Below are 16571 nucleotides of genomic sequence, written 5' to 3'. Positions count from 1 at the left end.
CTTCTTGTACAGGATAATAGGTAGGAAGAAAGTGAAGCTAGGGCACTGAAAAGCTGCCATCAATGAGCATCAAGAGCTTAAGATATTTTATAGTTGTGTGGGTACCAGACTCCTGTGTTGGAGATCCATAATCCACAATGATTCCCTCTAGTGGGCCAACTCCTAGGTGAAAAAGTTTCATACACACTAATGCCAATAATCTTATGGCTTCATTATGAAATATTTAATTAGAATTTCTTTTGCTATTAGTTTTTTTGAGAGATAATCCAGTAAAACTAAAATCAACAGAGTTTCCACTTTTATTACCTCTTAAAGAATATTAACAGTCATGGAGAGTGGATCTTTAAATAATTCATATTATTCAAGCCCATTATAATTAGTAGGTTGGAGTGAGGCAGCCTGAGTAAACAGGATATTCTGATGCAATCTGTAAAATGCACATTCCATTCTTTTCTTGATGTATTTTTGAGTGGTTGCACACATTTTTACTATATTATGTATGGTAAACTTTTTATGATTGATTTTGTATTTTTAATGGAAAGGGAAAATAAAATATGTATGAATTAATGAAAATATAATTGAAATTCATATTTAAGCTCTGATGCAGTTGGACTCAGTTTAGATTCAGCTATTTTATTCATTTCCAGTTCTCGGTTCTTGTTATATAAAAGGCCAACATGCAGCATTATGTGGGAGGTATATACTTTTGTGGAAGGACCCTAAGATTTGGCACTAAACACCTTTATTTTTTTTTTAAGATTTATTTATTTATTTATACAAGAACCAGGGTACAGGCCAGATGTGCGGGAAGGTGAGAGGATTCACCAGAGACAGAGTGGGAAACAGAGCAGGCAGACTGACAAAATACACTGCTGAGAGGAGCGGGTGAGACAGGAGAGGTCTGCTCGCCATGTGTGTTCCACCAAGGCTGGCCGGGATCGAAACGGCACTGCAGTGGCTGCAGACAGCTTCACAGTGCTAAGCCCAGCTGCCTGTGCCACCAGAGGATGCCCTAAATACCTTTAATACAAACAATAGTTTAGTAGTTCTGGTGATATTTGGGCAGTATATTTCCTCATTATATTCAATATTCAACTTCATCATCTTTAATATGGGTATAATTATGCCTGTCTCATTTTGTTGCTTTATAAGTTTAATTACATGATATTTGAAAAAAAATGGAATTTATAAAAGATAAGTGCTATTTTCATTTGCATTTCTGTCTTTTTTAATGAAGATCGTTTACTTTAAGTTTACTGGTCTCTTACTTTGCATGTAATCTTAGAACAGGTGAAATATTCAACTTTTCCATCAGGCTCTCAATTTCTATGAAAGGAGGTGAAGATAATTTTACCCAGAATAATAATTTAACTTGCTCTGAAAAGTGGAGACGAAGAAAGAAAGAAGAAAAATGTGTAGTTTTAAAAAATAGACTCTCAGCCTCCTTTTTCAACCATGATTGTGATTTTGGTGATTTTCAACCATGATTGCCAGTTGGAACTAAGCTTTGAAACTTTTACAATATATTGATGTACAGGCTCCCCCCAGACTGGTTAAGTCAGAATATTTGAAGAAGTACTCAAGCTTTAATACTTTTTAAAAGATTACTTAGGGATTCCATTGGCAACCAGGATTGAACATTATTTCTTTAAACTATGTCAGTTTATCAAATTTTATTTAATTTTTATAGATTTAAAAACAGAATCTGGCTGGTTCCTTCTGCCTTATTACTTGTTTCAATTTAATCCTCTTTGTTCCAATTGTTCTCACAGCTATGATGGTAAAAGGGTAAAAACTCATGTTAGAACATTCCATATGTTTCTGGACTCTGAGATCTGTATTATATATATTCTTATAGTTCTATTGTCTAGCACATGGCCAGGAAGAGACAAGAGAGCAATGATTGCTTGCGGATTTGAAACAACCGTCTCACCTTGAGGATACATATTATTTCAGTAAAACTCCTGGTGCAGTTTCAACATGAAAATAACATGAGCTTATGGAAAGAATGTCTCCTTTCAAAATAATATTTTTCCCCTGTACTACAAAATCAATGTTCTGGACACGCATACAAATTAACATTCTCCCTTTTGAAATGAGGCAACAAAATGATTTTGAAGGTGCCTTAATCAAGGACCTGTACTGTTTATACTGGGTATACTAACTGAAATAAGCAATGACTCCTACTCCATGGAACTCAGGGAACAGAGGGGGAGACAGACAAACCAAAGAAAGAATACAGAGTGTTTAGAGCAGCTGCCAGCTAAAGGTTATCTCTGCTTTTGGATGGCTCAGCAGAGCTCACTGACGCCTATCCTTCCTCAGACTTGTTCTTCCGTGGTGAATTCCTGCTGCTTTTCCCTGTTTACATTTACCCATTTATTGAGATATTATTGCTTTATCTCCAACTTATTTCTCAGGAAAATTATCATTCTGATATAAACTCATTTTGCCACCATTAGTAAAAGTTTAACTTCATATTCTTTTAAATCTAATCACATGGACATGAATGAATCATGAACTGAAAGATTTTTTAAACCAATCATTTGTATTAAATATTTGTTTCTAAAGTTTTTTTTAAAAGATTTATTTATTTATACAAGCACTTGGGTACAGGCCAGAGGCGGAGGAGGGTGAGAGAATTCACCAGAAACAGAGAAGGGAGCAGAACAGGCAGAAGGACGGAAATACACTGCAGAGGGGAGCAGCGGGCGAGACAGGAAACGTCTGCCGTGCTATGTGGGAATCTCCCTGGCAGGCCAGAAATCGAACCCATGCTGCAGAGGCTGTGGACAGCTTCACAGGGCTGCACTCAACCCCCTGCACCACAAGGGAGGCCCTGTTTAAAGTTATTTTTATCTTAGTTTTTGTTATTTATATACTTTATAATTTTCTCTTTAGATCTGCATCTCTGAATTTCCTAACTCCCTATGGTCAGTTTCTGTTTTGGGACTATTTTCTTTTAAATAGGATAGGTTAGATTATTTTTGCCTTGTAATATTAACATATTCTTACCAAAGAAAATTTGTAAAGGAGGGCCTCCCTGGTGGTACAAGGGGTTAAGATGCAAACTATGAAGCTATCAGCAGCCACTGCAGCATGAGTTCAATCCCCAGCCAGGGAGCTACCCACATGGCACAGAAGACCTCTCCCACTGCTCCCCTCAGCAGTGTATTTCAGTCAGTCTGACTGTTCTGTTCCCCACTCTGTCTCTGGTGAATCCTCTCACCCCCCCCACCTCTGGCCTGTACCCCAGTTCTTGTATGCATAAAAAATAAATCTGTAAAAAAAAAGGAAGTTTAAAAACAAGAAAATTCATAAAGGAGAGATGGAAAAGAAACAAAATCAACTAAGTGACCATCAACAAAACCAAAATTTTATTTGCCTGAATTTGAACTTTACATTATAACATGAATACTTTTCTATGTGACTGGAAACACTAGTAAATATTATTTTACATTTTCTGAGTAATATACAACATAGTAGATTCACCAGGAAAAAATATATACACATATATACATGTATATGAATTTAGTATGTATATATTTCTGTTATTAGACACTTAAGCTATTTATATATTTTTTTCTGAATAAATTCCACTGCAGCAAATACCTATGTGTGAAACATTCTTTTCCCCTATTACTCATTCTCTCAAAGTCAGTTCTCAGGAATAGAATTAAAGAACTAAGGATTCTGAAGCTGTTTTCTTAAGGCTGGTAACTGTGGCATTGTCAAGAAGATGTACTATGTGCTCATGGTTCCCTCCAGAGGAAGCTGGGGTATTGGGAATGAAGACTTTAAGAAATTCTGCCTTAATTCTGTCTGGAGTCCTCCATCCACCTGGAACAAGTGACTGTGGATGAGCTGGTATATTTGTCATTACAGTACTTCTTTCTTGCCCCAGTCATGTCCTCCTTCGCTGGAGCAGAAGGATGCTAGCAGGCTGAGACATGGCACTTCCAGACACTGTTGTATGGTGTAGTCAAGATTATGTATAGTGTAGTCAAGATCATGCTATCTGATTGCTGTTTTCAGTCTCAGGATTCTGGAGCAACCCAAAATTACTTTCTATCTTCTGTAGTAACCCAGCAGCTGAGACTGTACACTAACATGCTGCTCCTAGTATTAATTCCTTGTTATTTCTTGACCCATTTATGGTATAGTGAGCTTGTTCATTTCTCTTCATTTGCCCCTAACTGAGATAACTATTTTCATACCCATGTGGTGCATAATTGTAATAACCATCATTAGGCCAGCTCTTGATGATTAACTGTTCAGAATAATCAAATGCCATAATGTGATAGATAGCCTGCATGCCTAAAGAGCTGATACTCTCTGCTGGTGGATATTCTCAACTAAAGATCTAGACCTGTGAGACTACATGAGAACCTGAGGTGTTCAGGATTGATCGATCTATGACCTCAGGACAATGTAATGGCCACCATCTTCTGGCTTGGATAAGGAATCCCATATTTCACAGGCATGTTGGAGACACTGGCTACCATCACCATCTCCACTGTCTCCCTGAAGTCCATACCTAACCATCAAGCTCATCACAAAGCTTTCTCTCAAATACTTGAGATCCTTCCATTGTACAGATTCCCACTGTCCCTACTCTATCTATCTCAGGCCACATTAGCTTTCACCAAACCGCACATGAGGCTTCTCATTACTTTTTCAGCCTTCATCCTGGCCTATAATATTCTTTCTCCACTTTGTAGTCAGTTTTCTTTCATAAGAAAGAAAAATCTTTTGGAGATTCACATTGCTTTTCCAGATGTAATCCAGACTCTTCATTCTCACTTACAAGTTGTGTCTTGATATGTCCCAACTTAATTTTCTGTCACAAGTTTCCAGTAGGAATACTCTTCCTTCCCCCTGTTCCATTGGGGAACTTCCCCTGAGTGCATTGGGCTGGGTTATTAGGCCCCTGCTATATTTTTTTCTAGACCTATATTTCTTCCACCTTGACATCTGACACATTGAGCTTTATCTACTTATTTATAACTTATCTCCAACATTATTAAGGTCCCTGACTCATAGCTAGAATCTAATAATTATATTGATTGAATTCCCTTATAAGGCACTTCACCCTGGCCAGTATATATGAATACAAATTGACACTGATTGCTGCACAACTAAATAACATATTCATGTTCATATCCCTGGTGCACTTTATATATCCTGAAAACTAAAAAATTCAATAAATGTAAGCAAGTATAGGAAGAATAAATAAGTTAAATTTCTATGGATATTCTTTTTCTGAGAAAAAAAATTTCCTTCTTTGGCGGTGGGTGTGCGGTGGCAACAACACCTGAAGCAGGGGATCCCACACATCTACAATGCAAGCAATGAGAGATAATTTTTTTTTGCTTTCCTTTCCTTGGGGTGGGGTAACTTTACAGAATGTGCATAGATGTGTCTTTCCACATCATGTTTTCCTCCATTGTCAATTATTTATCTTTTCTACTTACAGATTTATATATTTCCTCAAGGAAGATATTGTTTCCCTGTTACTTGAAAATGTGTTATTTTGTCTCTTTATTTCTTCTAATATAATATACCTGTTAACCACATGTTGCATCACCTCAACTTACCTATCACCATTTTCTCTCTTTATCACCCTTTTGTTTTCATGTGTATGCACATGTGTGAACTTTGAGATATTTTTGAACATTTCAGGGCACTCAAGATACTAATTTGGATCTCATAGGTGGTCTCGCTGTTCTTTAATTACTCTTATAATTCAGTTATAAAATCATAGAATATTAATCCCAACCAAGTTTTTCTGTCCTTTAGCACACATGTTGTCTTGTATCTCTGATCTTCCTAGCAGCTGTATCATCAAGCACCAATTGTGTCAAAGTATTGTCTCTCTTGTTGTTGTATCCTCTTTTTTGTTGTTGTTGTTGTTGTATCCTCTTTTTTTTTTTTAAGATTTATTTATTTATACAAGCACTGGGTATAAATACCCAGAAGCCTGGGAGGGTGAGAGAATTCACCAGAGCCAGAGCGGAAGCAGAGCAGGAAGAAGGACCGAAGTACACTGCTGAGGGGAGCAGCGGGCAGCAGGAGAGGTCTGCGCGCCATGTGGGACACTCCTCCGGTGGCTGGGGGGCAGCCGGGAATCGAATCGGCGCTGCAGAGGCTGCAGGCAGCTTTGCAACCCAGCTCTCAACCACTGCGCCACCGGGGAGGCCCTGTTGTATCCTCTTAATTGTACTTATATTTGATTTTATGAGATTATTAGTGACTTCTTTCTCTCAGGTGAAGTTAAGGTAAAGACTGTAGGGGTAGAATTAGATATGTAACTAGTTCCCTTCTAGGTAATTAGAGAATACCCCCCTCCTCCTGCTCCCAGACCTCTGCTGGGAGACGTTGCCTCTGCTCCTCCCCTGCCTTGTGAAGAACAGTAATGAAGGGGCAGTGATTTTAAAACTTCTGCCTGAACCAATAAATCAGCACACCTAAAGAACCTGTATAGTAAACCTCTCAAAGGGATGGAGTGAGCCACCCCTTATAACTCATTTAAGGCAGAAAGTCCCCACCTTGCCTTGCAGTTGCTTTTCCATAGACTCTGCCAGCCAATAGAGTCTCCCATGGACCTCTTTCTGGATATACTGTTTCTAAATAAACTTTGCTTTGCTTTCCCTATACGTGAATTTGAATACTTTCTTGACCATAGTCAAGTATGTAGAAACCCCCAAACCAGAAGCATCTAGGAACTCCCAAAACCCAGACACAGAAAGGGAAGGTTTTTAAATTGCTGGTGTTAAAAATAAAGTGAATTTTGTTATTTATGAAACTATGAAGAGTGAGTTTAACTCAGAAACCATTCAGTGGGCCTCTTTGTAGAGTAAGTGTTTAAGATCTTTGGAAGTTATTACATTTTGAATGTTTTGTCAAAAATGTGTGGATAAGGAAGACAGGCACAGTATATAGTGGAGACTTAATAGAAGTTCTTTGTCAAATCCAAATTTGGAAGTTCCAGTCAAAGCCAAATTTATTTCAGTGAGCATTACAGATACATAAGACCTAAAACCATAAAATATAAAGAAGAAAATACACACGAAACACTACATGACATACATCTCAGTAACATCTTTAAAGACACATCACCAAAAGCAAAGATAGTGAAGGAAAGGATAAACAGCTGGGACTACATCAAATTAAAGAGCTTCTGTGCAGCAAATGAGACATTAACCAAAACAAAGAGACACTCCACTGATTGGGAGAAAAATTTTGCACACAATACTAATGATAAGGATCTGATAACAAAGATCTACAAACAGCTGAGGAAACTCAACAAAAACAAAGTAAATAATTCAGTCAAGAAAATGGACAGAGAAGCTAAAAAGACAATTCTCCAAAGAGGAAATGCAACTGGCCAACAGGCTTATGAAAAAATGTTCAATATTGCTCGTAATCAGGGAAATGCAAATCAAAACCAAAATAAGATACCATCTTACACCAGTGAGAATGGCACATATTAAAAAAAACTAGCAACAACAATTGTTGGCAAGGATGTGGAGAAAAAGGAACTTTCCTACACTGCTGGTGCAAATGCAAACTGGTCCAACCACTATGGAAAGCTGTTAGGAGGTTCCTCAAACTGCTAAAAATGGAGCTTCCATATGATCCAGCAATTTCATTCCTAGGGATCTACCCAAATGACACAAAAACATTATTTCAAAGGACACCTGCTTCCCTATGTTTATTACAGCACTATTTACAATGGATAAGCTATGGAAACAACCAAAATGCCCAAAAATAGATGATTGGATCAAGAAGATGTTGTACATATACACAATGGAATATTACTCAGCAATCAAAAATGATAAACTTGTATCATTTGCAGCAACATAGATGGAACTGGAAGGGATCATGCTCAGTGAAATAAGCCAGAAAGAAAAAGAAAAATAGCAGATGGTTGCACTTTTAGGAGGAATGTAGAGGATCCAAATAAGGGATGGGGGAAATGTAATTATAATAAAGCAAATATCAAAATCAATGGGCAACTATAACCAAAGACATTCTACAGGGGGGAGAGGGAAGTAGGATCAAAACAGGCTGGGAAGAACACAAGGGACTATGGTGATGGTACACAGGTGAATTGGTGGTGGGAATTTCACGGGCACTATAACCAAGATGAGAAAGCATACATTGTAAAAATGAAGAATGATGCTATATATATATATATATATATATATGTTAAAAAATGTTTAAGACTTCATGGTGTAAGTAATCAGCATAAACTAAAAGTAAAAATAAATCTTAATGATAATCTGCCAGTGTCTGTTGGTTATGGTTTCTATTGTCATTCGTGTTTGAGAATTCTAATTTTCTTTCTTTAAAGTTCATAAAAATAACACAGTGGGAATCAATTTAAAACAGAGTCAGATATATACATAGGTTACAAGATCTCATTATATATATATGTATAAATAATATAGTCATTATTATACATATAAAATCATTTTATATATAATCATTGTATATATATTCACATATATTATGCACACACACACATCTCTTGTTCACTAAAGGCAGAAATAAAAAAAAACATGCATTTGTTTAAAAATACTGGCTTAACCAACATTCCTAACCACTGAAATTCACACAATACCAAAGCACATAAGCCTTTTATAATACCAAACAACTTTTGTGAATATGTAATGACCATGAGCCCGGATCTGGGTCCTGTAAATATCATCAAGTTTTCAAATGTGTGTAACAAGAGAGGAGGGATAAAGCTGAAATAGTAGCTGTCTGTGGAAGACCCGCAAAGCCCCACCATGTAAATCTCCCCTCACATCCCACATGTGCGCCTTCTCCGTAGCAATTTAGCGATTTTGAAATTTATATTAATACTGAAATCAGCAAGTAGGGTTTTTCCCCTGTCTGTCTCTCTTCTGTCCTTTTCTGTCCTCTCCACTCCTCTACCCTCTCTATATCCCCTCTTCTCTCCCTCCTTGTTTTTTATGTTTTTTTTTAAGATTTGCTTATTTATGCATACAAGAGCTGGAGTACAGTCCAGAGGTGCCACGTGGGGAGAGGATTCACCAGAGACAGAATAGGGAGCAGAACAGGTGGATTGACTGAAATACACTGCTGAAGGGAGCAGCAGGGGAAGCAGGAGAGGTCTGCTGTGCCATGTGGGTAGCTCCCTGACAGGGAACAAACTTAGACAGTGGTAGTTGCAGATAGCTTCATAGTGCTGACACTTAACCCCTTGTGCCACCAGGGAAGCTCATCCTACCTGATTTTGCAGTTTACAATAGCCTCATGTACTCACTCAATATATCATAGGAACCACCTGGTTTGTGGTGAGGCTACCTGTACATTCTTGGGTGCAGAGTAATTGATGATCTCTACTTTGGGCAACCTTTTTAAGTTTAAGGAAGCCTCTGTGCATGCATCCATCCTTATCAAAATAAAATGAAACTTGGCTGCTTGGAGTCGTTAAGACCAAAGCAATGTTACTTGTCTGGCCCCTGTGGGCATTTGAGTGTGTGACCGAATAGAAAAAGTCTAAAAAAATCAATAAAAGAAGACCAATTTCATTTTATAATTAGAAGAGGGACCCCATTAGAACGCAAAAGGGAAAATAAGCAGAATAATTTTTTCAATCCACTCATTTGTGATATTGTAATGAATGTGGACATACCACTTCCAGTTAACTTAGAGATTAAAATTTACTTTAAAATGTATATGCTTGAAAAAAATTATAAGAAAAAACCTTTATGAACAATGATGTATAAAATAAAAATATGATTATTAAAAATGGAAAAAAACCTTTATTTGTATTGTGTCTTTTTGATTTCAGTATTTTAAGCTATGGTACTTATAGATTGCTGAACAGAAGTGTAGTTGAATTCAATAAAACAAGTTTTTTTTAATATTTTATTTTATATAATTCTTACATCATTTTTCATCTTTGTACAATGTATGCATTTTGGTAATATTCCCCATACAATTGCACCCCCCCTTATTTTGACTCTAGTTCTTCTTCTTTCCACCCCTCCTTACTAGGTAGTTCTTCCTCTCCCCTCCCCCCCATGGAGGGAGTATAGTGTGTCTCTGGTTTATAGTTGCTTGTTGATTTTGATTATTACTTTGCACTGATTAGTCTTTTTCCTGGTCTCTTATTTAGGTTTTCTAAATTCCTGCTATGAGTGAGACCATCCAGTATTTCTCTTTTTCTTTCTGGCTTATTTCGCTGAGCATGATCTCTTCTAGCTCCATCCATGTTGCTGCAAACTGCATGTGTTTATCTTTTTGATTGCTGAGTAATATTCCATGGTGTATATGTACCACATCTTCTTGATCCAGTCATCTATTTTTGGGCATTTGGGTTGTTTCCATATCTTAGCTATTGTAAATAGTGCTGCTATAAACATAGGGGTGCAGGTGCTCTTTGGAATTGATGTTTCTGTGTCATTTGGGTAAACACCTAGGAGTAGAATTGCTAGATCATATGGAAGCTCTATGTTTAGTAGGTCAAGAAATCTCCACACAGCTCTCCATAGTGGTTGGACCAGTTTGCACTCCCACCAGCAGTGCAGGAAAGTTCCTTTTTCTCCACAACCTTGCCAACATTTGTTGTTGCTAGTTTTTTTTTTTTAATATGTGCCATTCTCACTGGTGTGAGATGGTATCTCATTGTAGTTTTGATTTGCATTTCCCTGATTACAAGTGATGTTGAACATTTTTTCATATGCCTGTTGGCCATTTGCATTTCCCCTTCAGAGAAGTTTCTTTTTAGCTCTTCTGCCCATTTTTTGACTGGATTATTTTCTTTGTTTATGTTGAGTCTCATCAGCTCTTTGTAGATTTTTGTGATCAGTCCTTTGTCATTAGTGTTGTGTGCAAAAATGTTCTCCCAGTCGGTGGGGTTTCTCTGTTTTGGTTATTGTCTCTTTTGCTGTACAGAAGCTCTTTAATTTGATGTAGTCCCAGCTGTTTATCTTTGCCTTCACTATCACTGCTTTGGGTGATGTGTCTGTAAAGATGTCTTTGATGTGCATGTCATGTAGTGTTTCGCCTATATTTCCTTCTATGTATTTTATGGTTTCAGGCCTTATGTCTAGTTCTTTAATCCATTTAGAGTTGATTTTTGTGCATGGTGTGAGGTAGTAGTCGAGCTTCATTCTTTTGCATGTAACGACCCAGTTTTTCCAGCACCATTTATTGAACAAACTTTCTTTGCTCCAGTGCATATTCTTTACTCCTTTGTCAAAGATCAGTTGACCATAAATCTGTGGGATTATTTCTGGATTTTCCATTTGATTCCATTGATCTGTGTTTCTGTTCTCGTTCCAATACCAGGAAGTTTTGATGATTATGGCTTTGTAGTATAGCTTGAAGTCTGGGAGTATGATGCCTCCATTTCCTTCTTTTTTTTTTTTTTTTTTTTTTTCAGGAGAGCTTTGGCTATTCGGGGGTTTTGGTGATTCCATATGATTTTTATCAATAATTGTTCTATTTCTTTGAAGAATGTCATTGAAATTTTTATTGGAATAGCATTGAATCTGTATATTGCTTTTGGTAGGATGGCCTTTTTAATAATGTTTATTCTTCCAATCCATGAGCAGGGGATGTCTTTCCATTTCTTTGTGTCTTCTATTTCTTTTAACAGTGTTTTATAGTTTTCTTTGTATAGGTCCTTTACCTCTTTTGTTAGATTTATTCCCAAGTATTTGATTTTTTTGTTTGTTTCTATAATAAAAGGGATGTTTTTTTTTTTTAAATTATTCTTCTTCAGATTTATTGTTTGTGTATAGGAAGGCTACTGATTTTTACGTGTTTATTTTGTAACCTGCCACTTTACTAAACTGATTGATTAGTTGAATTAGTTTTTCTGTGGAATTTTTGGGGTTCTCTGTGTATATTATCATATCATCTGCAAATAGTGATAGTTTGACTTCTTCCTTTCCTATTTGGATTCCTTGTATGTCTTTCTCTTGTCTCAATAAGACAGGTTTAAAATAAGAAGGCAATTAGGCAAATCACTGAGAAGAGCTAATTCCTCCCATAATAGCCAACACCTCAAGGATACTTACTACTAACTTCTTTAATACTCACAAAAACCTTTTAAAATAAATGCTAATATTATTTACATTTTACTGAGGAAGAGACTGGAGATTAATTAGATTAACAAATAGTTTGTAAATTGCAAAAGCAGCTGGAATCCAGGTCTCTCTGGGGCTAAACACAACTGTTAAATATTGCCTGCTGTATCTTCATGGATAAGTCACTTTAGAGTTCATGAAAGAGTACATTTCCATTTGGAATTGGAATTATTATTGCAATAATTGTTGAATTGCACAATACTCAAGAATAATGTAATTGTATCCATAGTATTAATTATATTCATACTATAAACTTTTGTGAAGAATCTTCCATGAATACCAATTGCTGAAGTACTTGCCTTTTAATTTGAATGAATGGTTTTAATATTTAGTAAGTCTATTTATACCTATTTATAATGTAATTTTTTAGGTTTCTAACTTTCTTTGTCTCTGAATATTTTTTCTAGGGTCAACGTCTTTTTGAAAAGCTGCTCCAACTGACTTCGAAAAACATTGAAATCAAGCTAGTGAGTGATGTAACAGCTGATTCAAAGGTATTAGAAGCCTTGAAATTAAAGGGTAAGGCCAAGGTTGATATGCTATTCTACCATTGGGTATTCTGATACAATACCTTTAATTCCATTTAAATCATTCCCTTATAATCACAATGGAGAATTTTTTAAGGGACAATAAAATATTTTTTTAATTCAAAAGTATAACTGGATAAGTAGATTTGTTTGCCACCATTCTTGGGATATGCTTTTTTAAAAGATGCAGCCTCTTCTTTGAAGGAAGTAGACACATCTCTCAACTATGAGACTTAATTTTGACTGTATGCCCTTGAAATACAACCATAATTTACATAATTAGGCAAAAATAGGCAAACTCACATGGTAGATTAACTATAAAATAGTCAAAATTCAGTTTGTCGCCCCCACACTTTGTATTACCACGTCAAGCTTAGAAATGTCCAAACTGCTGCCTTCTGAAACCAATGGCATTGGATTGTCAAATGTTCCACAGTTGTTGCAGGCTTTTGAGTAATTTTTTCAAGAAGGTTACCTATTTGTATCTGAATTTCATGTTTGTTTGTTTTTGTCAACTTGTATACACACTATGAGCAAGTTGCAGAAAAATTAGTCTGAGAATTTTCTTTGGAATCAGTTTTGTAAGATTAGTGGATGATATTTTCAACTTGTTCAGCAAAACATTTATATATATATTTTTTTTTCTTTACATCATTCTTCCTTTTTTATACAATGTATGCTTTCTCCTCTCAGGTGTAGTCCCCGTAGAATTCCCTCCACCAATTCAACCATGAGCCATCCCCATAGTCTTGGGCTCTTTCCTACCCTATTTGGATCCAACATTTGATTCATTTCATCAAGCATGACATGATGAAATTTAGAAAAGTTTAATTAACCACCCTATAGATGATCTTTGATTTGACCAGGCATCCCAACCAAGATGTCAATGCCATTTCAACATGATTAATTTGGCTTTGATATGATGTTTCACCACACAAACACACTACACTAAATTTCCTAGTTAAATCATTGTAGTCTGGCTACCACTTGTTTTTGTCAGTTCCCTTGTAGGAGCTGAAATAAGTACTTTTGCTGAGTGGCTTTAAAAAAGAAATGTCTCCTGATTTCATTAGAGTTTTTCAATCAAGGGAATGACAATAAAAGGAAAAAAAGTCTTACCTGTTCCTGTCCTTGAGCAATTAAATCTTTTCCTTTATATCAGGACTGGAGGTTTTAACATGAATAGGAAAGAAATATGTTATCGTTTGACCTTTCAGAAGCTTTATACTCTTCAGAAGGAATTTGGAAAAGACTCCTTTCACATGTTAGGGTTTCCTCTAGTTTATTATTACTTGTTTTATGAGAAACTGAGGGTGACAGTCACTGAATGTTTTTCATTTTTCATTAATACCTTCATTTGACAGATTCTTTTTCCTTGACTTATAAGATGTAGAAAATACATCTGATCCTTCAGTATCTCCATTTAACACTGTTTCACGCTGGTGTTTTTGGGTTTGGGTACATCCAGGTCATCTGCAACACCATTTACTCTTGTTTCTGATTTCTCATCAAAGTTATAAGGGTGACTAGACTTCCTTATATCACGCCAACATTGTGTAATGTGTTTTTAGCAGATCTTGTTTAAATATTCATAATAGCCTTATAAGAGTAGTACAGAATAAGTAACCCCTTATCTGAAGTGTTAATATCCATAAAGCTCTTTGCAGTTTTGCGAATGAGGAAAACAGAAGTTCTTAGAGTTATGTGACTTGTCAAAGACTCACATGTGGAATTTCCCTTTGCCTCTCCTTCCTCTACCCTCTTGGTCTTCTCCAAAGGTACCTCCATCTCCATACTATTCCCCCACAGGGGTTTCTCAGGTATCACAGCTGCCTTCCTCTGGACATGATGTTCACAGCTACTGGCAGCAATAGTGGGAATGGAAATGGCAAGAGTAGTTAGATAACACTGCTGGAATTTCTCTTTCATGATGTTTTATTTATTAGCTTATACAAAATAATCTACTGCCATTAAATTATAATTTACTACAAAGAAGAATCTTTCCCTCTCTAAATACTTTATTGATATATTTATGGAGCCATTTCTCATCAAAGCAAACATTGGATTTCTTCTTCTCCTGCCCATCAAATGAAAATATTCCTCATGCTATATATTCTTTAAAATAGTGTAGTTAGATGTAGGTGTCTCTGAAACACTCACTGCCTGATTCATGACTTTAAAGATAATTCCACGGAACATGTACACAGCCACTTTGTAATCTGTCTCACAATATTATCAAGACAGAGAAATACTGAAATAACTTTCTCATTTTGTTTTATCTTCACTAACTAAACTAACTTCCAAATGATTTTAGTGATTTAGAAAATATTACCATGAATTTATCATCCATATGAAAGCCTTGGAAAGGCATCAATACGTACGAGGCAGTGAAAATGTTTTCCAGGAGAGGACAAGTCTCTGATCTTAATGTGTTTCACCTGATGACATTACATCTCAGAGTCGTGATGTTTAGACATTCTGGGGCATGTTTGATGTCATCTTCCCCACATTTTAAGTGAGAATACCTTCTAAAAATTGGAACAGACTATGAAGCAAGTAAATGAGCCAAGTGGCTTTTCCATCAGCAGAAGAAAATTGAAAGTGATAAAGCCTATTGGAAGATAAATGGTCTAATTATTTTATCTTTGTTTTTCACCTTTAAAACATTTTAGTTATTCTTGATGCCAAATTTTAAAATAAAAATTATAATCCACTTGTCAAAAATTGCTGAGATTTTTATTAAAATGACATAGATTTTCTAGATTAACTTGGAGATTAGATTAACTTCTAGATTAACTTCTAGATTAACTAGATTAACTTCTAGATTAACATAACCTTAAATCTTCCACTCCATGAACATGGGAAGACTATATTCTTCTCTCTTTCTTCTTCTTTTTTATTTTTTGTTGTTGTTGAAGTGACATTGATTTATGTCCTTGTTAGTGTTTTGGAAGTAGAGGATCTCCACCTTCAGATGTAGTTACTGTGGTAAACCCACCACTAAGTCATGCATATCCCTCCCTCTGTGTTCACTATGCTCTCTCTTCACCTTGATCTTACCCCTCTTCCTCTACTCCCTCCCGCTCTGTATTCCTCTGGTCTATGGTCAGCTTTCAAGTGCTGGTTTTAAAGGTTGTCTTTGGCCCTTTAATTTGGTTTCTTTATATTCTACATATCAGTGAAACCATATAGTGTTTACCTTTCTTCTCCTGCTTTATTTGGCTTACCATACTCCTTTCCAGCTCTGTCAAATTGCCAAAATTGGAATGAGTTTATCATTTATAATCACTAAGTAGTATTCCATTGTTTGTATATACCACATCTTCTTGATCCATTCATCTGGTTTTAGGTGCTTTGGTTGTTGCCATAGCTTGGCTATTGTAAATAGCACTGCAATAAATATGGGAGTGCAAGGTTCCATTCACACTAGTGTTTATGTATTTTTGGATAGATACCCAGAACTTCTAGGTCATATGACATATCCAGTTTTAAACTTTTGTGAAAACTCCACACTTCTTTCCATAGGTACTGGCCAGTCTACATTCCCATTAACAATGTAGGAGTGTTCCTTTTTCTATACATCCTCACCAGCACTTGTAGTCTGTGTTCTTTTTGATATTGTGTGAAGTATTATTTCACTGTGGTCTTGATTTGCATTTCCCTGATGATAACTGATAATGAATATTTTTCTCTTGTGCCTATTGCATGTCTTCTTTGGAGATGTGCTTACTTAGCTCTCCTGCCCATTTTTTCAATGTGTTATTTGTCTTCATTTTGTTGAATTATTTGAGCTCTTTGTATATCTTTGGTATCAGTCCCTTGTCCAATGTATGGGGTAGAAATATTTTTTTTTTCCCGTTCAGTAGGGTGCCTCTTTATTTTAGTTATAGTTACATTTGTTTTACAGACGCTT

General features: G+C 36.1%; 1 protein-coding gene across 1 annotated transcript in view; it reads left to right on the top strand.

Moving 5' to 3' along the window:
- The window catches only part of PLD5 (phospholipase D family member 5), a 405751-nt gene that overhangs the window by 244190 nt on the left and 144990 nt on the right, over positions 1-16571 (top strand). Inside the window, 1 exon segment of the mRNA XM_054694923.1 lies at positions 12539-12650. Coding sequence (XP_054550898.1) covers positions 12539-12650 — 112 coding nt within the window.

Source organism: Talpa occidentalis, unplaced genomic scaffold (genome assembly GCF_014898055.3).
Source record: "Talpa occidentalis isolate TD23 unplaced genomic scaffold, MPIMG_talOcc4v2.1 talOcc4.14, whole genome shotgun sequence".
In the NCBI taxonomy this organism is placed as follows: domain Eukaryota; kingdom Metazoa; phylum Chordata; class Mammalia; order Eulipotyphla; family Talpidae; genus Talpa; species Talpa occidentalis.
Note: the sequence above shows the minus strand (reverse complement) of the source record. Positions and strands in the feature narration are given on the sequence as shown.